At 48.0% G+C, this 24,548-nt stretch overlaps 1 protein-coding gene across 2 annotated transcripts in view; it reads left to right on the forward strand.

The window, feature by feature from the left end:
- The window catches only part of ATRX (ATRX chromatin remodeler), a 561,376-nt gene that overhangs the window by 447,971 nt on the left and 88,857 nt on the right, over positions 1-24,548 (forward strand). Inside the window, exons 27-28 of one of the 2 annotated variants that reach the window (XM_063937173.1) lie at positions 15,719-15,872; positions 23,061-23,209. In XM_063937173.1, the coding sequence (XP_063793243.1) occupies positions 15,719-15,872; positions 23,061-23,209 (303 nt within the window). The remainder of the gene's footprint in view (positions 1-15,718; positions 15,873-23,060; positions 23,210-24,548) is intronic. The other variant, XM_063937174.1, reaches the window with a different exon arrangement.

Consider the following 24,548-nt stretch of genomic DNA (forward strand, 5'->3'; position numbering starts at 1 on the left):
ATTTAGGTTTTTTATTTTACAGTGAGATCTGCTGGCAACAGACTCACTGCAGCGAGGGACTAAGGTGGAGAAGAAGCGAACCTACCTAACAGGTGGTAGTTTGGGCTTCTTAGGCTACTGGACACCATTAGCTCCAGAGGGATCGACGGCAGGACCCGACCTTGGTGTTCGTTCCCGGAGCCGCGCCGCCGGCCCCCTTACAGAGCCAGAAGCAAGAAGTGTTCCGGAAAATCGGCGGCAGAAGACTTCAGTCTTCAACAAGGTAGCGCACAGCACTGCAGCTGTGCGCCATTGCTCCTCATGCACACCTCACACTCCGGTCACTGATGGGTGCAGGGCGCTGGGGGGGGGGGCGCCCTGAGGGCAATATAAGACACCTTGGCTGGCAAATTATCACAATATATAGTCCCAGGGCTATATATGTGATAAATTACCCCTGCCAGAATCCATAAAAAAGCGGGAGAAAAGTCCGCCAAAAAAGGGGCGGGGCTATCTCCCTCAGCACACTGCCGCCATTTTTTCTTCACAGTGCAGCTGGAAGACAGCTCCCCAGGCTCTCCCCTGTAGTTTTCAGGCTCAAAGGGTTAAAAAGAGAGGGGGGGCACTAAATTTAGGCGCAATATATGTATACAAGCAGCTATTGGGGGGAAAATCACTCAGTTATAGTGTTAATCCCTGCATTATATAGCGCTCTGGTGTGTGCTGGCATACTCTCTCTCTCTGTCTCCCCAAAGGACTTTGTGGGGTCCTGTCCTCAGTCAGAGCATTCCCTGTGTGTGTGCGGTGTGTCGGTACGGCTGTGTCGACATGTTGGATGAGGAAGGTTACGTGGAGGCGAAGCAAAGGCTGATAAATGGGATGTCGCCCCCTGTGGGGCCGACACCAGAGTGGATGGATAGGTGGAAGGTATTAACCGACAATGTCAACTCCTTACATAAAAGGCTGGATGACGTAACAGCTGTGGGACAGCCGGCTTCTCAGCCCGCGCCTGCCCAGGCGTCTCAAAGGCCATCAGGGGCTCAAAAAACGCCCGTTACCTCAGATGGCAGACACAGATGTCGACACGGAGTCTGACTCCAGTGTCGACGAGGTTGAGATATATACACAATCCACTAGGAACATCCGTTACATGATCTCGGCAATGAAAAATGTGTTACACATTTCTGACATGAACCCAAGTACCACATAAAAGGGGTTTTATTTTTGGGGAGAAAAAGCAGCCAGTGTTTTGTTCCCCCATCAGATGAGTGAATGAAGTGTGTAAAGAAGCGTGGGTTCCCCCGATAAAAAACTGGTAATTTCTAAAAAGTTACTGATGGCGTACCCTTTCCCGCCAGAGGATAGGTCACGTTGGGAGATATCCCCTAGGGTGGATAAGGCGCTCACACGTTTGTCAAAAAAGGTGGCACTGCCGTCTTAGGATACGGCCACCTTGAAGGAGCCTGCTGATAAAAAGCAGGAGGCTATCCTGAAGTCTGTATATACACACTCAGGTTCTATACTGAGACCTGCAATTGCCTCAGCATAAATAGTGCTGCTGCAGCGTGGTCTGATACCCTGTCAGATAATATTAATACCCTAAACAGGGATAATATTTTGCTAACATAGAGCATATTAAAGACGTCGTCTTATATATGAAGGATGCACAGAGGGATATTTGCCGGCTGGCATCCAGAATTAATGCAATGTCCATTCTGCCAGGAGGGTATTAGAAACCCGGCAGTGGACAGGTGATGCTGCCTTTAAAAGGCACATGGAGATTCTACCTTATAAGGGTGAGGAATTGTTTGGGGATGGTCTCTGGGACCTCGTATCCACAGCAACAGCTGGGAAGAAAAATAATTTTCCTCAGGTTCCCTCACAGCCTAAGAAAGCACCGTATTTTCAGGTACAGTCCTTTCGGCTTCAGAAAAGCAAGCGGGTCAAAGGCGCTTCCTTTCTGCACAGAGACAAGGGAAGAAGGAAAAAGCTGCACCAGACAGCCAGTTCCCAGGATCAAAAATCTTCCCCCGCTTCCTCTGAGTCCACTGCATGACGCTGGGGCTCCACAGGTGGAGACAGGTGCTGTGGGGGGCGCGTCTCGTGAACTTCAGGGACCAGTGGGCTTGCCCACAGGGGGATCCCTAGGTTCTGCAAGTAGTATCACAGGGATACAGGCTGGAGTTCGAGGCGACTCCCCCTCGCCGTTACCTCGCATCAGCCTTGCCTGCTGCCCTCGGAGAAAGGTAGTACTGGCGGCAATTCACAAGCTGTACTTCCAGCAGGTGAAATCAAGGTACCCCTCCTTCAACAAGGCCGGGGTTACTATTCCAAAATGTTGTGGTACCGAAACCAGACAGTTCGGTGAGACCCATTCTAAAATTGAAATCCTTGAACACTTATATACGAAGGTTCAAGTTCAAAATGGAATCGCTCAGGGCGATTATTGCAAGCCTGGAGAATTTCATGGTATCACTGGACATCAAGGATGCTTACCTGCATGTCCCTATTTACCCTCTTCACCAGGAGTACCTCAAAATTGTGGTACAGGATTGTCATTACCAATTCCAGACGTTGCCGTTGGTCTGTCCCCGGCACCGAGGTATTTACCAAGGTAATGGCCGAAATAATTATCCCGTACTTGGACGATCTCCTTATAAAGGCGAGGTCCAGGGAGAAGTTGTTCGTCGGAGTAGCACTATCTCGGGAAGTGCTACAACAGCGCGGCTGGATTCTGAATATTTACAAAGTCGCAGCTGGTTCCTACGACGCGTCTACTGTTCCTGGGTATGGTTCTGGACACAGAACAGGAAAAAAGGGTTTCTCCCGGAGAAGTCCAAGGAGTTGTCGTCTCTAGACAGAGACCTCCTAATACAAATACAGGTGTCGGTGCATCAATGCACGCGAGCCCTGGGAAAGATGGTAGCTTCTTACGAAGAAATTCCATTCGCCAGGTCCCATGCAAGGATCTTCCAGTGGGATCTGTTGGACAAGTGGTCCGGGTCGCATCTTCAGATGCATCGGCGGATAACCCTGTCTCCAAGGGCCAGGGTGTCGCTGTTGTGGTGGCTGCAGAGTGCTCATCTTCTAGGGGGCCGCAGATTCGGCATACAGGACTGGGTCCTGGTGACCACGGATGCCAGCCTTCGAGGCTGGGGGGCAGTCACACAGGGAAGAAACTTCCAAGGCTATGGAAAAGTCAGGAGACTTCCCTACACATAAATATTCTGGAACTAAGGGCCATTTACAATGCCCTAAGTCAGGCTAGACCCCTGCTTCAGCACCGGCCGGTGCTGATCCAGTCAGACAACATCACGGCGGTCGCTCATGTAAACCGACAGGGCAGCACAAGAAGCAGGATGGCGATGGCAGAAGCCACAAGGATTCTCCGATGGGCGGAAAATCATGTGTTAGCACTGTCAGCAGTGTTCATTCCCGGAGTGGACAACTGAGAAGCAGACTTTCTCAGAAGACACGACCTCCACCCGGGAGAGTGGGGACTTCATCCAGAAGTCTTCCAAATGATTGTACACCGTTGGGAAAGGCCACAGGTGGACATGATGGCGTCCCGCCTCAACAAAAAGCTACTAAGATATTGCGCCAGGTCAAGGGACCCTCAGGCGATAGCTGTGGACGCTCTGGTAACACCGTGGGTGTACCAGTCGGTGTATGTGTTCCCTTCTCTGCCTCTCTTACCCAGGGTAATGAGAATAATAAGAAGGAGAGGAGTAAGAACTATACTCATTGTTCCGGGTTGGCCAAGAAGAGCTTGGTACCCAGAACTCCAAGAAATGATCTCAGAGGACCCATGGCCTCTGCCGCTCAGACAGGACCTGCTGCAACAGGGGGCCTGTCTGTTCCAAGACGTACCGCGGCTGCTTTTGACGGCATGGCGGGTGAACGCCGGATCCTGAAGGAAAAGGGCATTCCGGAGGAAGTTATCCCTACGCTATTTAAAGCTAGGAAAGAAGTGAACGCAAACCATTATCACCGCATATGGCGGAAATATGTTGCGTGCTGTGAGGCCAGGAAGGCCCCAACGGAGTAATTTCAGCTAGGTCGATTTCTGCACTTCCTACAGTCAGAGGTGACTATGGGCCTAAAATTGGGTTCCATTAAGGTCCAGATTTCGGCTCTATCGATTTTCTTCCAAAATAGAACTGGCTTCACTGCCTGAAGTTCAGACTTTTGTTAAGGGAGTGCTGCATGGTCAGCCCCCGTTTGTGCCTCAAGTGGCACCGTGGGATCTCAACGTGGTGTTGGATTCCTGAATTCGCATTGGTTTGAGCCACTTAAATCCGTGGAGCTACAATACCTCATGTGGAAAGTGGTCAAGCTGTGGGCCTTGGCGTCGGCCAGGCGTGTATCAGAATTGGCGGCTTTGTCATACAAATGCCCTTATCTGTATTTTATATGGATAAGGCGGAATTGAGGACTCGTTCCCAATTCCTTCCTAAGGTGGTATCAGTTTTTCATGTGAATCAACCTATTGTGGTGCCTGTGGCTACTTGGGACTTGGAGGATTCCAAGTTACTGGACGTAGTCAGGGCCCTGAAAAGTATATGTTTCCAGGACAGCTGGAGTCAGGAAAACTGACTCGCTATTTATCCTGTATGCACCCAACAAGCTGGGTGCTCCTGCTTCTAAGCAGACTATTGCTCGCTGGATCTGTAGCACGATTCAACTTGCACATTCTGCGGCTGGACTGCCGCACCCTAAATCTGTAAAAGCCCATTCCACGAGGAAAGTGGGCTCTTCTTGGGCGGCTGCCCGAGGGGTCTCGGCTTTACAACTTTGCCGAGCTGTTACTTGGTCGGGTTCAAACATTTTTGCAAGAGTCTACAAGTTTGATGCCCTGGCTGAGGAGGACCTAGAGTTTGCTCATTCGGTGCTTCAGAGTCATCCGCACTCTCCCGCCCGTTTGGGAGCTTTGGTATAATCCCCATGGTCCTTACGGAGTCCCAGCATCCACTTAGGACGTCAGAGAAAATAAGATTTTACTCACCGGTAAATCTATTTCTCGTAGTCCGTAGTGGATGCTGGGCGCCCATCCCAAGTGTGGATTGTCTGCAATACTTGTTTATAGTTATTGCCTAACTAAAGGGTTATTGTTGAGCCATCTGTTGAGAGGCTCAGTTATATTTCATACTGTTAACTGGGTATAATATCACGAGTTATACGGTGTGATTGGTGTGGCTGGTATGAGTCTTACCCGGGATTCAAAATCCTTCCTTATTGTGTCAGCTCTTCCGGGCACAGTATCCTAACTGAGGTCTGGAGGAGGGTCATAGTGGGAGGAGCCAGTGCACACCAGGTAGTCCTAAAGCTTTCTTTAGTTGTGCCCAGTCTCCTGCGTAGCCACTATTCCCCATGGTCCTTACGGAGTCCCAGCATCCACTACGGACTACGAGAAATAGATTTACCGGTGAGTAAAATCTTATTATCTTATGCAATATGCGCCTCATTTTTGACACTGCAATACTGATTTTCAGAATCGCAAATATGTAAAGTGTATACGGATCAGTACATGGACATATTTTAGTGCACGAGTGAACTTTTCTTGCTTTTGATAAAGGTAGATTATGGGGGTATTCAATTGAAGTTGGAAAGACGGCAGTCTCCGACTTTTTTTTAGGTCGGAAGGGGTTCCGACCTATTCAGTCGGGCTGCTTTTTTTTCCGTCAAGTCGGCAATTCCGACTTGTCAGAATCCACGTGAATCGGCGGATTAGCTGCTGACGCACGTGTTTTGTCTTATTCCGTCGCCAAATCTGACAGGTTTTAGCCCCATTTCCAACAATGTCAATCAGACTTTTCCACAGGATTTGGCTGTTCCCGACAATGCCAGTCCTACTTTTCAGAGGGCCAATCTGATACTTTTCAGAGGGCTTACATTTCTGTATTTACAATCCTTTTTCTTATTGATTTTATGTAATAATCTAATTTTATGAGATTTTGGATTTGTGGTTTTCTTAAGCTGTAAACCACAATCATCAAAATTATAACCTATAAAGGCTTGATACTTCTTACTTTGCATGTAATGAGTCTATATAATGTTAGTTTCACTTTTTAAGTTGAATTACTGAAATAAATGAACTTTTGCACAATTTTCTAATTTTCTGAGTTTCACCTGTATAAGGTTAGGTAATATCGGAACATAACCTGCAGAGCAACTTTTCAGCAAATGTTTCACCATGAGTGATGCAGAATTGTTTGTCTTTGCCGCTTTGGCTGAAACTTGCAGCATTCTCCCACTAATTTGGAGTGTTTAGCTGTACTTTCCATGGCAGGGAGGTTCTCAATTTCATTGTGTAGCTAAAATTGGATGGCCAGCCTTATAGAACTTTTCACTTATTATTTATTAATAAGTGAATTTATATAGCGCACACATTCCGCAGAGCTTTACAGAGAGAATATTTGCCCATTCACATCAGTCCCTTCCCCAGTGGAGCTTACAGTCTATATTCCCTACCACATGTACACACACACACACATTGTAGGGTTAAATTTGTTGGGAGCCAATTAACCTACCAGTATATTTTTGGATTGTGGGAGGAAACAGGAGTACTCAGAGGAAACCCACACAAGTATGGGGAGAATATACAAACTCCACACAGTTAGACCCATGGTGGGAATCGAACCCATTACCTCATTGCTGTGAGTCAGTAATGCTAACCGTTATCCCATCCTTACTTGATCTTAGTCTAATTGTTTTGGCCAGGCTAATCAGTGGGTGATTTTAGGTGCACAGGCTAATCAGAGCCTGTGCACCCAAAAATCTAGTAGATGACCAGTCTATTTTGGCACAACACAATTGCATTTGTATAGGTCAGAAGTTAGATTCTTATTGCTACTTTCACACGCAGAAAAATGCTGTGTTTATACTGCCTAGTTTTATTGCTTAATCAGTACATGATGGAATACCTATAGGCTGAGTTTGATCATTACTCACTAGTTTTAATGTTTTCTTCATTGTTCATGTGTTCAATTAGCTATACAATTAAGGTGAATATGAGGTCTCAGAACAAGACTTAAAAAAAAAAAAAATCTGCTGCGGGGTACACTGGGCTCCACAAGTCTGGACAATGGGGTGTAGAGTAGGATCTTGATCCAAGGCACCAACAGGCTCAAAGCATTGACTATTCCCAGAATGCACAGCGCCGCCTCCTATATCACCCCGCCTCCCAGCACAGGAGCTCAGTTTGTCAGTTGGTGCTGCAGTAAGCAGGGACTTAACAGAGGGGCTGCTCCAAGCAGCCCTGAGAAAAGCTTTTTATGAGGTAAAAAGTGAAGACTTCAAGGGCAGCAGCGGTGGTAAATGTCTTGTGACATTCACTGCTGCAGCTCCAGCTCTCCCCAGCGGCGATGTACACTCCCGAGCCCTGGTTGCCGGGTACCTACAGCGGAGGCTTCGGTTTTCTTCATGTTAGACACACACGGCTGGGGCTCTCCAGGATCGCGTGGCCGCGCTTCGGGAGGTGGTAAGTGGGTCCCGCTCGCGGGACCCGGTCTTTATCGCGATCCGGCGCGGTCTGTGGGAGGTGGGCCGCGCGCGGTGGACACTGGATACAGGCGATCCCACTAGATCACCAGGGCATGGGTGCAGGTCAGGTTTTCTCTTAAAACCGATTTTAATATCGCCCACAGTACCCGGTGGTTTTGCCAGCAAGGGGGATAAGGCTTAGACCTGAAGCCCCTTCCCCAGCCCCAGGGCGCCATTTCCAGCAAGTGTTCCCGCCCTGGAGCTGCATCTCTGTCTTTTCCTCACTCCCTGTCAGTGTCTGCGGCGCCATTACTCCTCAGCTGACTGTTCCTGGGACTGCTCGGGCAAATCCTCCTATGTAAAGCCGCCTGGTTGTCAGCGCTGTGCCTTTACATGACACTTAAGTATTCTACCTGCCTTTTTAGTCAGTGTAGGTAAGAAAGAGTGCATTTAGTCAGGGGTTTATAGTACAATTACCCTGTGATATACATCCAGTTTCTTACTGTGTAGTGTTATATCTAATGACTATATAGCTGTGTAAGCTAGTCCAGTGCAGTATTATTGTCTGTAATAACCTCTGCATTGTACAAACTGTGACTATTTGTGTGTGCATTGATAGCTGAGTGGTGTCCATCTCGTGTCTTTCACTCAACTTGCTATCCCTATATTCTATAACCTGAGGGGGCTTGGTGCGTCAGGTGTTAATTAATATAGGATTTTCACAAAGATATACTGTATTACGTATTTTTCTCTGTGATTTAGTCACCATATCTCTCCTTTATCTCTGCTGGTGCTGACTACACTGCGCAGGGTTTGGGTTTAGGGATATAGTGCTGCTAATAATTGTACTGTGTTACCTCATACTGCAAGTTATATCATGTCTGCTTCTGAGGGTAACGGTTCTGAGGCGGAACTCACTGCTGGTGTTGCTGAAGCCACAGGCACATATGGGGAGAATATAGCAGCTGTGGACTCTGGTTCTGGGGGCTCCTTGCCCCCCAGTGGGACTGTGGCAACGGAGGCACATACTGACCCTCCGTGGGCCGCTTTTTCCACGCTTCTGCATGCGCTAGTTCATAAACTAACACCCTCTATGCCGGTACAACCGTATGTGGTCCCTGCAGCTAACCCGCCGTGGGTGGACGATTTATCTGCTCAATTAAAGAAGTTGAACCAGTCCCTGACTACTAAAAAGTCTCACCATCGCTCGCCTAAGTCCAGGAGGTCCTCTAAGCGAGCGCTCGTCTCCTCACAATCCACTGCTGTCACTGACACCTCCTCTGATGAAGACAACACATACACTGACCCCACAGGTTCTGACTCCGATACGACTGATGGGGAGGGGTAGTTCACATGTGGATGTTCCTGATCTTTTGGAGGCTATTAAGTTAATTCTGCAGATTACGGATGATCCAGAGCCATCCGTTCCTCCTAAGAAACCAGATAGGTTCAAGCGTCAGAAGGTTATTAAACAAGTTTTACCTCACTCTGACCACCTAGTGGATATACGTCAGGAACCCTGGCAAAGCCCGGGTACGAAGTTTGTGCCTCAAAAGAAGATGCTGGCTCGCTATCCCCTCGCGCCAGAGCTGTCTTAAGAATTGGGAAACGCCTCCTCCAGTAGACTCACATGTGGCTAGGATCGTGGTTTCCTCAGCTCTACCTGTCACTACCGTCGCGTCTCTAAAAGAGCCCACGGATAAACATGTCGAGGGTTGTCTAAAAGCGATTTACACCCTCACAGGTGCTGCACAAATGCCCACTATTGCAGCTACATGGGCGGCAGAGGCTATTGAAGCATGGGCCTTGGAGTTAGAAGCTGAAATCTCCTCTGACCATGCTAGACAATGCTTGTCATATTTTGTCACAGCTTCTCGCTATATTAAAGAGGCGGCTTCTGATGCCGGTATCCTAGCAGCCAAGGCCTCAACTACGTCAGTCCTGGCTCGCAGGATATTGTGGCTGAGACCTGGTCTGTGGATCTGGACTCTAGAAAAACCCTGGAGGTACTCCCTTTCAAGGGGGATATTCTGTTTGGGGAGGACTTAAATAAGATAGTGGCTGACTTGGCAACTGCCAAAACTGCCTTTCTGCCTAATACAGCTCCTTCTATGTCGAAGGCCAAAGGCATGTCCTTTCGCCCCTTTTGTCCTTCAGGTAAAGCAAAAGGTCAGGCGTGTACCATAAGCAGGCCCGCACTTCCAAACCTGGTAAGCCGAAGCCCAAAAGAGCCTGGGCTGCCCGTCAGCCAGTAGCCAAGACCAATAAGCCTGCCGCATGTCGGGGCGGGCCTCCCCCTGGGGGATCCCAGGGTGGGGGGCCGGCTTCTAGGGTATACCCAGGAATGGTTGAAGACCACTTCAGATGCCTGGGTACGGGAAGTCGTCACTCGAGGTTGCGCCATAGCCTTCAAAAACCGACCCCCTCCTCGATTTTGCCAGACAGACGTCCCGTCGGACCTGACAAAGGCAAACACTCTGCATTCAGTGGTACAGACCCTCCTAGATACAGGAGTCGTAGTACAGGTGCCTCTTGCTCAGAGGGGCCGGGGGTACTATTCTCGGCTGTTTCTAGTCCCGAAACCGAATGGGTCCTCCCGGCCCATTCTCAACCTCAAGGTACTGAACAAGTTTGTGAAGGTTTCCAGGTTCCGTATGGAAACCCTTTGCTCTATAGTTCTGGCCTTGGAACCTGGGGACTACATGGTCTCCCTGGACATACAAGATGCTTACCTGCATATTCCTATAGCAGTGTCACATCAACAATACCTAAGATTCGCTATTGGCAACCTCCATTACCAGTTTCGGGCGTTACCTTTTGGTTTAATAATGGCTCCGCGAGTCTTCACCAAAGTTATGGCAGTGATGGCGGTGGTACTCCGCCGTAAAGGGGTCAGGATACTGTTACTTGTTAATCCTGGCAAATTCCCCAGATCTTCTCCTGCGTCATCTGGATATGACGGTCCGGTTTCTACAAGCCCACGGGTGGCTCATCAACTGGAAGAAATCCTCCCTGGTCCCTGCTCAGAGCATGGTGCATCTGGGAGCGCTGTTGGACACACAACCAGAGGTTGTTCTTGTCTCAGGAGAAAGTCCTGAAACTTCAGGACAGGATTCGTTGCTTCCTTTCTCGTCCGCAAGTGTCGATACATTCGGCAATGCAGGTGCTGGGCCTCATGGTATCAGCAATCGACATGGTGGAGTATGCTCAATTCCATTCTCGCCCCCTCCAGACGCTGATTCTAGCCAAGTGGGACGGCCTGCCTCACCGGATCAGGTCTCAAATGATCTCTTTGACTCCGGAGGTCCGTCTGTCGCTGCTCTGGTGGCTCCAGGACCGACAATTGTGCAGAGGCCGTCCCTTCTGGATATCCAACTGGGTCCTGTTGACGACAGATGCCAGTCTAAGAGGTTGGGGCGCGGTGCTGGAGCAGCACTCCTTGCAGGGTCGGTGGACCAAGGAGGAATCTCTCCTCTCGATCAACATTCTGGAATTGCGGGCGGTCTTCAATGCGTTGAACCTAGCCCAGCATTTGATTCAGAACCGTCCTGTTCAAGTACAGTCGGACAACACCACCACAGTGGCTTACATAAATCATCAAGGCGGCACTCGAAGCCGTTTGGCAATGAAGGAAGCCTCACGGATTCTACGTTGGGCAGAACGCCATCTACCGGCAATATCGGCAATATTCATTCCGGGAGTCCTGAATTTGGAAGCGGACTTTCTCAGTCGTCAGGACATGCATGCCGGCGAGTGGGGCCTCCATCCAGAAGTGTTTTCAACTCCTCGTGGAAAGGTGGGGTCTTCCAGATGTGGATCTGATGGCGTCTCGACACAATCACAAGGTTCCGGTCTTCGGAGCAAGGACAAGGGATCCTCAAGCAGCATTCGTGGATGCGCTGGCAGTGCCGTGGAGGTTTCGGCTGCCATACGTGTTCCATCCGGTGTCACTCCTGCCCAGGGTAATTCGGAAGTTCAAGCAAGAAAAAGGAAATCTGCATCTCATAGCTCCGGCGTGGCCCAGATGGCACTAGTTCTCAGACCTGCAAGGACTATCGTCAGAGCGTCCACTTCTACTTCCACAACGCCCAGACCTCCTCGTTCAGGGCCCCTGTGTCTACCAGGACCTAGCCCGGCTGTCTTTGACGGCGTGGCTCTTGAAGCTACCGTCTTAAGAGCTAAGAGTTTTTCTGAAGAGGTCATTAAAACTATGTTGCGGGCCCGGAAACCGGCCTCTGCTCGGATTTACCATAGGGTCTGGCATTCCTACTTTGTTTGGTGCGCATCTAACCATTACGACGCTTCCAAGTTTAGTACAGCCAGACTTTTGGCTTTTCTACAGCAGGGCCTAGATTTAGGCCTGCGTCTGACCTCCCTCAAGGTTCATATTTCTGCCTTGTCGGTGTGGTTTCAGAGAAAAATTGCGACTTTACCTGTTGTTCATACTTTCACTCAGGGTGTGTTGCGTATCCAACCTCCCTATGTCCCGCCTGTGGCTCCTTGGGACTTGACGGTGGTTTTGGAGGCGTTGCAGGAGCCTCCATTTGAACCTCTTGGTTCAGCTGACCTTAAGTGGCTTTCCCTTAAGGTGGTGGTCTTGCTGGCTATTGCCTCTGCTAGAAGAGTGTCGGATTTGGGTGCCATGTCTTGTAGTTCCCCATATCTGATTTTTCACCGTGACCGGGCGGTTCTTAGGACTTGTCCCGGATATTTACCTAAGGTGGTTTCTTCGTTCCACCTTAATCAGGAGATTGTGGTTCCAGCTTTTGTGTCTCCTGATTTGTCTCCCAAAGAGCGGTCTATGGATGTGGTACGGGCTCTCCGTATCTATGTGAAGAGAACTGCTTCTATTCGAAAGTCTGGTTCTCTCTTTGTTTTGTTTGGATTTCACAAACGTGGCTGGCCTGCTCACAAGCAGACCCTGGCCAGGTGGATTAGAATGGTGATTGCGCATGCTTATGTGAAGGCTGGTCTGTCAGCTCCTGTTCATATTACGGCCCATTCTACTCGGTCTGTTGGACCTTCTTGGGCGGCCCAACGTGGTGCGACCCTTGGTCAATTGTGCAAGGCGGCTACGTGGTCCTCCGGGAACACGTTCATAAGGTTCTATGCCTTCGATACTGCCGCTTCCCAGGATGCTTCCTTTGGACGCCGGGTTCTTGTGCCCGCTACAGTGCGTCCCCTCCCATAAGGAACTGCTTTAGGACATCCCCATTGTCCAGACTTTTGGAGCCCAGTGTACCCCGCAGCAGAAAATGAGTTTTATGATAAGAACTTACCCTTGTTAAAACTCTTTCTGCGAGGTACACTGGGCTCCACAAGGCGCCCACCCTGACGCACTTAGCTTCTTTGGGTTGATATGGCATTAGCCGCTGACACTTCTCTTGTCGTGAGAGTGTGGTGTATGTGGCTACTAACCGTTGTCGTCTCTTTTCCTGCTACTGCATTGGGCTGGTTAACTAAACTGAGCTCCTGTGCTGGGAGGCGGGGTGATATAGGAGGCGGCGCTGTGCATTCTGGGAACAGTCAAAGCTTTGAGCCTGTTGGTGCCTCGGATCAAGATCCTACTCTACACCCCATTGTCCAGACTTGTGGAGCCCAGTGTACCTCGCAGAAAGAATTTTAACAAGGGTAAGTTCTTACCATAAAACTCATTTTTACACTGATGACCAGACTTCTTTTGCAGTCTATACTTCAATTTTAGGATACTATACTTTACATTTAATGGGGGGCACTGGACCTTTGAGAGACACAGACTTCACCATATATATTTTGGTGGTACATTCTGGTACCACTTCACGACATCCCTTCATGGGACATTCTCTATACTGCTACCACACAATCACTTTTCACAGTCTAGCCACTTTCTGGACCATGGTGGTAGAGGAGCTGACCCCTATACAGGCCAGCGCCACCTCCTTGACCTGGTTTCCCCACAAAGTGAGGGCCCCCAAATAGGCACACACTCAGACCTACAGCTACAGCTTTTCTCTAATGTATTCTCCACTCTAGGGAAACACTTACAATGTGTCCTGTTTTTTCTGAATGGGTTAGTACTTGCAAACTTCTGCTTGAGTCTGTTTTATGTAATTGTAGGTTCACTTTCCCTTGATTGTATTTTAAAAATACAGGGAGTAAACATGTAGGGGTCCCCCATATTTAACGAACCAGCACCAGGCTCATTGAACTGGCACTGGTTCTAAAAATCCAAAGGAACAAAACAAGTATGTTAACACTGTATTTTCAGAACCAGCAGGGGGGATAATGACAATTGTGTCAGGGGACGCAATTGATGGGTCCCATCACCAAAACATAAACTCCCCTAACCAGTCGGCCCAGGCTGGATAATACTGGAGAAGTGGCGACCACCCCAGTAAAGGGATCCTCCCTCTTCAGGGCACTCAAGGCCAGGGCTGAAGCCCGGGACTATCCAAGGCACCCATGGGCTGTGGGTGCCAAGTTGATAGGCCGTTAGTGAAAGAGTGATGACTTTCACATGATGACTACAGGTCCCACTTGCCACATGCTGGTACTTGGAGAACCACAAGTACCAGCAGGCGGGGCATTAAGGGTCCGCTGGTACCTATTGTCCCTCTGTAAAATAAATATTAAAATAAAGACAGGACCCCGAATGTTTTATTAGTTTATAAGCTAACACCTTCATCTGGGGGGTGGCGGGCTTTAAGCTCTTTTGCATGGCCGCCGCCCATCCAAGACCTAAAGTCAGCAGGAGCTCTTCATCGCTGCTCCTGCACTGTCCGTCTGACACCCACTGCTTCGCACTGGGTAATATTAGCAGGCACAAGGGGGTGGAGTTATGATGCCAAGCCGCGATTGGCCCATCCGTGGCTATCTTGAATTTTAAAAGTTGTGCAGCAGCACCATTTTGAAATGGCCACCCACCACTGTTATCCTGGCCACCCACCACTGTTATCCTGGCCACCCGCTGCCGAACTCTGCAAAGGTAAAATGTACTGCACCACAGCCATACCCTTGACACCTCTCGCCATCGCTGTCATCTGCCCTACTCTTATCAAGCTATGAAGTTATGTTGCTAGGACTTTTGAGTTTTTGAAAACTGCTAATCTTTTGGTCCTCTTTGATGCCTGCAAACAATTGCTGGTTGGGTTACTTGGTGAGTCAACTAAACTACTTGAGAAATGGAAATGTATTCATGTCAATTTGAAGGCACATTCTGACATAACAAGCCCCTACTTAGAAGCTTAGAGCCTCTGCTATGCAGCTGTGTTTGGAAGCCACCTGGTCCTCCGTTCATACCTATGCGTAGAAGTTCTATGTTTTGGTATGTAGATGCTATAGACGCAGTTTGTGACATAACCAAGATCCAGTGTCCAACATAGGGTGAAAGAACATAGAATTTTTGTATTTGTGTAAAATCCTTTTCTCTGTGTTCTTTGAGGGACACTGGGGTTTGTTAAGGTCCCAATGCTTCGGCAGCGCATGAGCAAAGTAACAGTGTTCTGTGCATGCGCTGTATTGGTCTGCAATGTTGGTCGAACCACGGTATCAGACTGTCAGTGATTGACAGTCTGATGCCATTTGGAGAAGGGAGGGGGCAGCGAAATGGCGTTGCCACCATTGTTGGGTGGGAGTTTTCATGGCCCCTTGCTCAGACCGGTGGCTGGCTTGCGCGACCCCGTGGGATACACAGCCAGCCAATGGTGTTGCAGTTGATCTGATGCTGCTCGGATTAGTAATGCATGCAGGAGGCGTTATGGCTTCTGCTGTATTACCATATTAGAGCTATTGCTGCTGTTTCCATGTAAGCAGCGATAGCTTCTCCAGCCCACTGTGCACCCAAGCTTTGCACTCTAGTTTTCCAGTAAAAGTCTATAAAGTTTATCGTTTTTGAGGGGATGTTGTTTTAGAAAAATAATGGTGTGCCATGCAGTGTCTGAGAATAAAGACAACATTTAGCCATTTAGCTCTTCAGTGGTTGGTAATTTTCACTGTAGCGTTAATTAAAAGATTTTGTAGAACGTTAGACTTTATGTATTGCATCCTAGGATAAATGGAGTGATGGTGAATGTTTCATTTTGCAATATTTTTAATAACTGCGTGAACTCTTCTGTAAATAACTTTCTGCTCAGTGTTAAATAGTAATTATTGCGACAAAACAACTAAAGTTATTGATAAACTAATGTTACACCTCGGCATAAAAAGTATATACACAGAATTTACAAGATGTTTTACTTACTTCCTTTTTTTTTTTTTTTTTTTTTTTCCTCCACCACTGGCAAAGCCACATCCTCCTCCACTCCAGGTAGCCCATCTGCTGATTGGTACAAAGATTTTGTTACTGATGCAGATGCAGAAATTATGGCGCATTCTGGGAAAATAATGCTTCTGTTTGAGATTCTTCGCATGGCAGAAGAGCTTGGTGATAAAGTGTAAGTTTCAGTTCATCAATAATTTGTCTTAAATGAACATCAATCTCTGTTCATGTGTTTTTCTTAGAGCTGAAGCATATACCAGGGATAGTATGCCCACTAACCTTGAGAACAATAATAATATTACTTCTATATCCATGTACATCACATTAAGGGAAAATTACAATTAGTTAAACAATGGAGCTAAGCTTTATCTTGGAGCACCGCTGTAGTAAACAGACTTAACAAAAATGCCTTTTAATTACATTGATAAGAATTACATTTGGGTCTCCTTTAACAGAAATCTTTACTGCCTGTGGATATCGATATCATATAGTTTTAGTAGGGGCTATGCTTGACAGTATTATGCTAGAGGATTTTTGGTGGATTTTCTTTTAAATGTTTTTTTAAAAGAATTGTGTTAATTCTCTAGTAACAGTGGTAGGGGTTTGTGTTCCTTACTCCATGATGTTAAATCCACACAGCTCTTATTCCATCTTCATTACTTTTCCATATCGTACCTATCTCCTCCGAACATCATAACTAGTTCACACAGTATGAATACTTATGGTTGTTTCTGGAGACTTTAACTGATTTTGCTTGTTACGATACCATATTATACGTGTACTACACCTTAAAATTAAAAAAAGACTGGACAAATGAACCTTTTATCCACCCCCTCTCAACTCCAAGGTTTTGTTTATTCACGGAACTCTCTCTTATTATCCTCTGGAATATTCTGCACAGAAATGTCTGAGATCTTTACCAGGACTTACCATCATTATTACTGAAATGTTTAGTTACAAGCACTCTACTGTTTTCCCCGTGCTGGGATTCTCATATTGTAATGTATCTTGTAAATGCATTTTTCTTTGACGTCCTAAGTGGATGCTGGGACTCCGTAAGGACCATGGGGAATAGCGGCTCCGCAGGAGACTGGGCACAACTAAAGAAAGCTTTAGGACTACCTGGTGTGCACTGGCTCCTCCCCCTATGACCCTCCTCCAGACATCAGTTAGAATCTTGTTGCCCGGCTGAGCTGGATGCACACTAGGGGCTCTCCTGAGCTCCTAGAAAAATAAAGTTTATTTTAGGTTTTTTATTTTCAGTGAGATCTGCTGGCAACAGACTCACTGCTACGAGGGACTAAGGGGAGAGAAGCGAACCTACCTGCTTGCAGCTAGCTTGGGCTTCTAGGCTGCTGGACACCATTAGCTCCAGAGGGATCGAACACAGGGCCCGGCCTCGATCGTCCGGTCCCGGAGCCGCGCCGCCGTCCCCTTTACAGAGCCAGAAGCAAGAAGACAGTCCTGGAAATCGGCGGCAGAAGACTTCGGTCTTCATCAAGGTAGCGCACAGCACTGCAGCTGTGCGCCATTGCTTCCCATGCACACCTCACACTCCGGTCACTGATGGGTGCAGGGCGCTGGGGGGGGGGCGGGCGCCCTGGGCTGCAATATTAAGTACCTTGGCTGGCAAAACTACACATAATATAGTCATAGAGGCTATATATGTGTAAAATACCCTGCCAGATATACCTACAAAAAAGCGGGAGAAGTCTGCCGGAAAAGGGGCGGGGCTATCTCCCTCAGCACACTGGCGCCATTTTCCCTCACAGCTCCGCTGGAAGGATCGCTCCCAGGCTCTCCCCTGCAGTTTTCAGACTACATAGGGTAAAAAAGAGAGGGGGGGCACTAAATTTAGGCGCAATATTGTGTATACAAGCAGCTATTGGGAAAATCACTCAGTTACAGTGTTAATCCCTGTGTTATATAGCGCTCTGGTGTGTGCTGGCATACTCTCTCTCTGTCTCCCCAAAGGGCTTTGTGGGGTCCTGTCCTCAGTCAGAGCATTCCCTGTGTGTGTGCGGTGTGTCGGTACGGCTGTGTCGACATGTTTGATGAGGAGGCTTATGTGGAGGCGGAGCAGTTGCCGATAAATGTGATGTCACCCCCTGCGGGGCCGACACCTGAGTGGATGGACTTGTGGAAGGACTTAGGTGAAAGTGTCAACTCCTTACATTAAAGGTTTGACGACATAGCAGATGTGGGACAGCCGGCTTCTCAGCTCGTGCCTGCCCAACTGTCTCAAAAGCCATCAGGGGCTCTAAAACGCCCGCTACCTCAGATGGCAGACACGGATGTCGACACGGATACTGAATCCAGTGTCGACGACGATGAGACTAATGTAACTTCCAATAGGGCCACACGTTACATGATTGAGGCAATGAAAAATGTGTTGCACATTTCTGATGTTACCCCAGGTACCACAAAAAAGGGTATTATGTTTGGGGAGAAAAAACTACCAGTAGTTTTTCCCCCATCTGAGGAATTAAATGAAGTGTGTGAAGAAGCGTGGGCTCTCCCCGATAAGAAACTGGTAATTTCTAAAAGGTTACTAATGGCGTACCCTTTCCCGCCAGAGGATAGGTCACGTTGGGAAACATCCCCTAGGGTGGATAAAGCGCTCACACGCCTGTCAAAGCAGGTGGCACTACCGTCTCCGGATACGGCCGCCCTAAAGGAGCCTGCTGATAGGAAGCAGGAGGCTATCCTGAAGTCTGTGTATACACACTCAGGTATTATATTGAGACCGGCTATTGCTTCAGTATGGATGTGCAGTGCTACAGCTGCGTGGTCAGATTCCCTGTCAGAAAATATTGATACCCTAGACAGGGACACTATATTGCTAACCGTAGAGCATATAAAAGACGCAGTCTTATACATGTGAGATGCACAGAGGGATATTTGCCGGCTGGCATCTAAAATAAGTGCAATGTCCATTTCTGCCAGGAGAGGATTATGGACTCGTCAGTGGACAGGTGATGCAGATTCTAAAAGGCACATGGAAGTTTTGCCTTATAAAGGTGAGGAGTTGTTTGGGGATGGTCTCTCGGACCTCGTTTCCATAGCCACAGCTGGGAAGTCAGCATTTTTACCCCATGTTCCCTCACAGCCAAAGAAAGCACCGTATTATCAGGTACAGTCCTTTCGGCCCCAGAAAGGCAAGCGGGTTAAAGGCGCGTCCTTTCTGCCCAGAGGTAGAGGGAAAAAGCTGCAGCATACAGCCAGTTCCCAGGAGCAAAAGTCCTCCCCCACTTCCTCCAAGTCCACCGCATGACGCTGGGGCTCCACAGGCGGAGCCAGGTACGGTGGGGGCCCGTCTCAAAAACTTCAGCAATCAGTGGGCTTGCTCACGGGTGGATCCCTGGAGCCTTCAAGTGGTATCTCAGGGGTACAAGCTGGAATTCGAGACGTCTCCCCCCCGCCGTTTCCTCAAATCTGCCTTGCCAACAGCTCCCTCAGGCAGGGAGGCAGTGCTAGAGGCAATTCACAAGCTATATTCCCAGCAGGTGATAGTCAAGGTGCCCCTCCTTCAACAAGGACGGGGTTACTATTCCACAATGTTTGTGGTACCGAAACCGGACGGTTCGGTGAGACCCATTTTAAATTTGAAATCCTTGAACACTTATATAAAAAAATTAAAGTTCAAGATGGAATCGCTCAGGGCGGTTATTTCAAGCCTGAACGAGGGGGATTACATGGTATCACTGGACATCAAGGATGCTTACCTGCATGTCCCCATTTACCATCCTCACCAGGAGTACCTCAGATTTGGGGTACAGGATTGTCATTACCAATTCCAGACGTTGCCGTTTGGTCTGTCCACGGCACGGAGGGTATTTACCAAGGTAATGGCCGAAATGATGATACTCCTTCGAAAAAAGGGAGTTTTTAATTATCCCGTACTTGGACGATCTCCTGATAAAGGCGAGGTCCAGGGAGCAGTTGTTGGTCGGGGCAGCACTATCTCGGGAGGTGCTACAACAGCACGGTTGGATTCTAAATATTCCAAAGTCACAGCTGGTCCCTACGACACGTCTACTGTTCCTGGGGATGGTTCTGGACACAGAACAGGAAAAAAGGGTTTCTCCCGGAGGAGAAAGCCAAGGAGCTGTCATCTCTAGTCAGAGGCCTCCTGAAACCAAAACAGGTGTCGGTGCATCACTGCACGCGAGTCCTGGGAAATATGGTAGCTTCCTACGAAGCAATTCCATTCGGCAGGTTCCATGCAAGGACTTTTCAGTGGGACCTGTTGGACAAGTGGTCCGGATCGCATCTTCAGATGCATCGGCTGATAACCCTGTCTCCAAGGACCAGGGTGTCTCTGCTGTGGTGGCTGCAAAGTGCTCATCTTCAAGAGGGCCGCAGATTCGGCATACAGGACTGGGTCCTGGTGACCACGGATGCCAGCCTTCGAGGCTGGGGGGCAGTCACACAGGGAAGAAGCTTCCAAGGACTATGGTCGAGTCAGGAGACTTCCCTACACATAAATATTCTGGAACTGAGGGCCATTTACAATGCCCTAAGTCAGGCAAAACCCCTGCTTCAAAACCAGCCGGTACTGATCCAGTCAGACAACATCACGGCAGTCGCCCATGTAAACAGACAGGGCGGCACAAGAAGCAGGACGACGATGGCAGAAGCCACAAGGATTCTCCGATGGGTGGAAAATCACGTGTTAGCACTGTCAGCAGTGGACAACTGGAAAGCAGACTTCCTCAGCAGGCACGACCTCCACCCGGGAGAGTGGGGACTTCATCCAGAAGTCTTCCAACTGATTGTAAACCGTTGGGAAAGGCCACAGGTGGACATGATGGCGTCCCGCCTCAACAAAAAGCTAGAAAGATATTGTGCCAGGTCAAGAGACCCTCAGGCGATAGCTGTGGACGCTCTATTGACACCGTGGGTGTACCGGTCGGTTTATGTGTTCCCTCCTCTTCCTCTCATACCCAAGGTACTGAGGATAATAAGGAGAAGAGGAGTAAGAACTATACTCATTGTTCCGGATTGGCCAAGAAGAGCTTGGTACCCGGAACTTCAAGAAATGATCTCAGAGGACCCATGGCCTCTGCCGCTCAGACAGGACCTGCTGCAGCAGGGGCCCTGTCTGTTCCAAGACTTACCGCGGCTGCGTTTGACGGCATGGCGGTTGAACACCGGATCCTGAAGGAAAAGGGCATTCCGGAGGAAGTCATTCCTACGCTGATTAAAGCTAGGAAAGAAGTGACCGCAAAGCATTATCACCGCATTTGGCGAAAATATGTTGCGTGGTGTGAGGCCAGGAAGGCCCCAACGGAGGAATTTCAGCTGGGCCGTTTTCTGCACTTCTTACAGTCAGGGGTGACTATGGGCCTAAAATTGGGTTCCATTAAGGTCCAGATTTCGGCTCTATCGATTTTCTTCCAGAGAGAACTGGCTTCACTACCTGAAGTTCAGACTTTTGTTAAGGGAGTGCTGCATATTCAGCCCCCTTTTGTGCCTCCAGTGGCACCTTGGGATCTCAACGTGGTGTTGGATTTCCTAAAGTCACATTGGTTTGAGCCTCTGAAAACCGTGGAATTAAAATATCTCACGTGGAAAGTGGTCAGGCTGTTGGCCTTGGCTTCGGCCAGGCGTGTGTCAGAATTGGCGGCTTTGTCATGTAAAAGCCCTTATCTGATTTTCCATATGGATAGGGCAGAATTGAGGACTCGTCCCCAGTTTCTCCCTAAGGTGGTATCAGCCTTTCATTTGAACCAACCTATCGTGGTGCCTGCGGCTACTAAAGACTTGGAGGCTTCCAAGTTGTTGGACGTAGTCAGGACCCTGAAAATTTATGTTTCCAGGACGGCTAGTGTCAGGAAAACTGACCCGCTATTTATCCTGTATGCACCCAACAAGCTGGGTGCTCCTGCTTCAAAGCAGACTATTGCTCGCTGGATCTGTAGTACGATTCAGCTTGCACATTCTGCGGCTGGACTGCCGCATCCTAAATCAGTGAAAGCCCATTCCACGAGGAAGGTGGGCTCTTCTTGGGCGGCTGCCCGAGGGGTCTCGGCTTTACAACTTTGCCGAGCAGCTACTTGGTCGGGGTCAAACACATTTGCTAAATTCTACAAGTTTGACACCCTGGCTGAGGAGGACCTAGAGTTTGCCCATTCGGTGCTGCAGAGTCATCCGCACTCTCCCGCCCGTTTGGGAGCTTTGGTATAATCCCCACGGTCCTTACGGAGTCCCAGCATCCACTTAGGACGTCAGAGAAAATAAGATTTTACTCACCGGTAAATCTATTTCATCGTAGTCCGTAGTGGATGCTGGGCGCCCATCCCAAGTGCGGATTGTCTGCAATACTTGTATATAGTTATTGTTTAACTAAAGGGTTATTGTTGAGCCATCTGTTGAGAGGCTCAGTTATTATTCATACTGTTAACTGGGTATAGTATCACGAGTTATACGGTGTGGCTGGTATGAGTCTTACCCGGGATTCAAAATCCTTCCTTAATTGTGTCAGCTCTTCCGGGCACGGTATCCTAACTGAGGTCTGGAGGAGGGTAATAGGGGGAGGAGCCAGTGCAGACCAGGAAGTCCTAAAGCTTTCTTTAGTTGTGCCCAGTCTCCTGCGGAGCCGCTATTCCCCATGGTCCTTACGGAGTCCCAGCATCCACTACGGACTACGAGAAATAGATTTACCGGTGAGTAAAATCTTATTTTCTGTGTCCAAATAAAAGTTACCGTTTTAAAATGTGAAAGAAAAGAAACACAGGTGAAGCTGTAGCCAGGCTATCACAGACCGTTACCATAATATTTAATTGCTAATATGAAAGGTGTATATCATCAGCAAAAAGAGCTCTATAACAAAACATATATAGCCGTTAAAATAAACAGTGCTCCAAGATAACATCTATATATAGTCAAAGAAAATGTAGACTCCATTATATATATTTTTTTAACAGAGTGGTTTCAAAACTGTGTCAGTGATACCCTGGAATGCCTCGATGCCCTGAGTTGGTGGTCCAGGACCAATTCAAATTATTTATGGTCAATGTGTGAGGCAAAATTAGTGATTGTGGCGTCCAATAATAAAATATGTGGACAAACAGACATGAATCCTGTCCATCACCACACAACTGAACCTAAGAATAACATAAACACAGTTTATCCAATTGAGTACTTTTTCCTGAATTTCTCAATAATTAACTTATGGCTTGGGGGAGGACGTGAATAAAATTCTGGTACTCTAGGACGCCGTGATTCAAAAAGGTTTGGGAACCACCCACTTTAACAGAACACTTTAAAACATTTTTAGCCTGATTTGAAATAGTCTTACCTGCCTTTAGTTCAAATTGTACAAATTGTGTTTTTTTTTTTTTCCCTTCTTTTCCTTTAGTTTAGTTTTTAGCCAGTCTCTCATCTCTTTGGACCTAATTGAAGATTTTTTGGAATTGGCAAGTGTTGAAAGATCAGAAGAAGAAGAAGAAGAAGAAAAAAAAGAAAAAGAAAAAGAAGCTGCTGAAGCCAAGCCTGTTTTATATAAAGGTATGCAATGCCTCGTGTTGTTCATTTATCCTGACCATTCAAATGCTGTAAGTGGGCAGTATCAAGTACTTGGTCATTTGTTTTTCTTATTGGGGTTATTGGATACTTGGTCCAATGATCAACTATTCATACACCAACGTGTAAGAGTTGCTCTGACTCTTGTGAATGATCTTGCAAGTAGTTGGATGGTGTGTAGTCACAATGCTGCCCACATGATGTGTTTCTCTCTAAATATGGGGAAGTTAAGAGCCACTTGTGATTCAAGTGAAAGATACCTCACTAGCTACTTTATAACTGACGTAAATAGGAAGGACCTCCTTTGTGATAAATGGGGATCGAAATACAGAGGCTCGAATCCCAACACTGATCAGAATGCAGACAGCCCTAATAGGAACACAATTCCTGCTTCGGAATACCGACTGCCGGGATCCAGAACAAGTGTTTGCCAGGCCGCCGGACAGGGGGAGTGGGGGTTAGGTTTAAGCTGCGGGGGAAGGGTTAGAGTTGTCTGCGGGGAGGGGAGGTTATGTTTAGGCTGCTGGGAGGTTGGGTTAGGCAGAATTGGGGAAAGATAAGTATACTTGCCTTCCCCCATGCCTATATTCTGTGTGTAATCTGCATCCGAAAAGCCATGTTGCATAGCATTTTGTATGCAAATACAGTCAGTCAGACACACAATAATAGGCATTCTGCATTTTATGTTAATCAGCAGAAGCTGCTTGTGCGTCTTATTACATTACTTTGCGTCTAAGACGCATTTTGCTGGAAAAGACACAAAAAAAGATGCTCGGCGCTACTGAGTCACACCGCACTCACATGTTATGTGTAACACGACTTGTAGCGCACGGAGCAAATATGAAAGAGGGCAAATCTGTGGGTGGCACTGACTAGCATTGCCTCAAAGTGCTGGGGCCATGGGTTCTATTCCCACAAGGGCACTATGTTTGGTTTATGTATGTTTTTTCTGTGTGTTCCTCTCTGGTTTCTCCTGAGAGTTCTAAAAAATACACCAGTAGGCTATTATTGTGAATTTTTAACTATTTTTAGTACGTAATCTAAAAGTGCACGGAATAGAGTTTATTTTCAGTTGGTTTTGAATCTCCTATATAATAGCCCAGAGTGTCTGTGTGTATAACGCTGGGTGTGGCTAGGAGCTCTCATTGGGTTAGTGGCAGGTCTATCACACCCAGTCCACAGCTGATTGGATGAGAAGCGTCCTCCCACACAGGTTACAGCCAATGGGAGGCTCTGCCCTTTGGCTGCTGTGTGTTCCCAAAGCAGGATTAACAATGTGGCTGACGGAGCTGCAGCTCCAGCTCCACACCCCAAAATAGGCCCA

The sequence above is a fragment of the Pseudophryne corroboree genome, chromosome 8 (assembly GCF_028390025.1).
Source record: "Pseudophryne corroboree isolate aPseCor3 chromosome 8, aPseCor3.hap2, whole genome shotgun sequence".
Taxonomy (NCBI): domain Eukaryota; kingdom Metazoa; phylum Chordata; class Amphibia; order Anura; family Myobatrachidae; genus Pseudophryne; species Pseudophryne corroboree.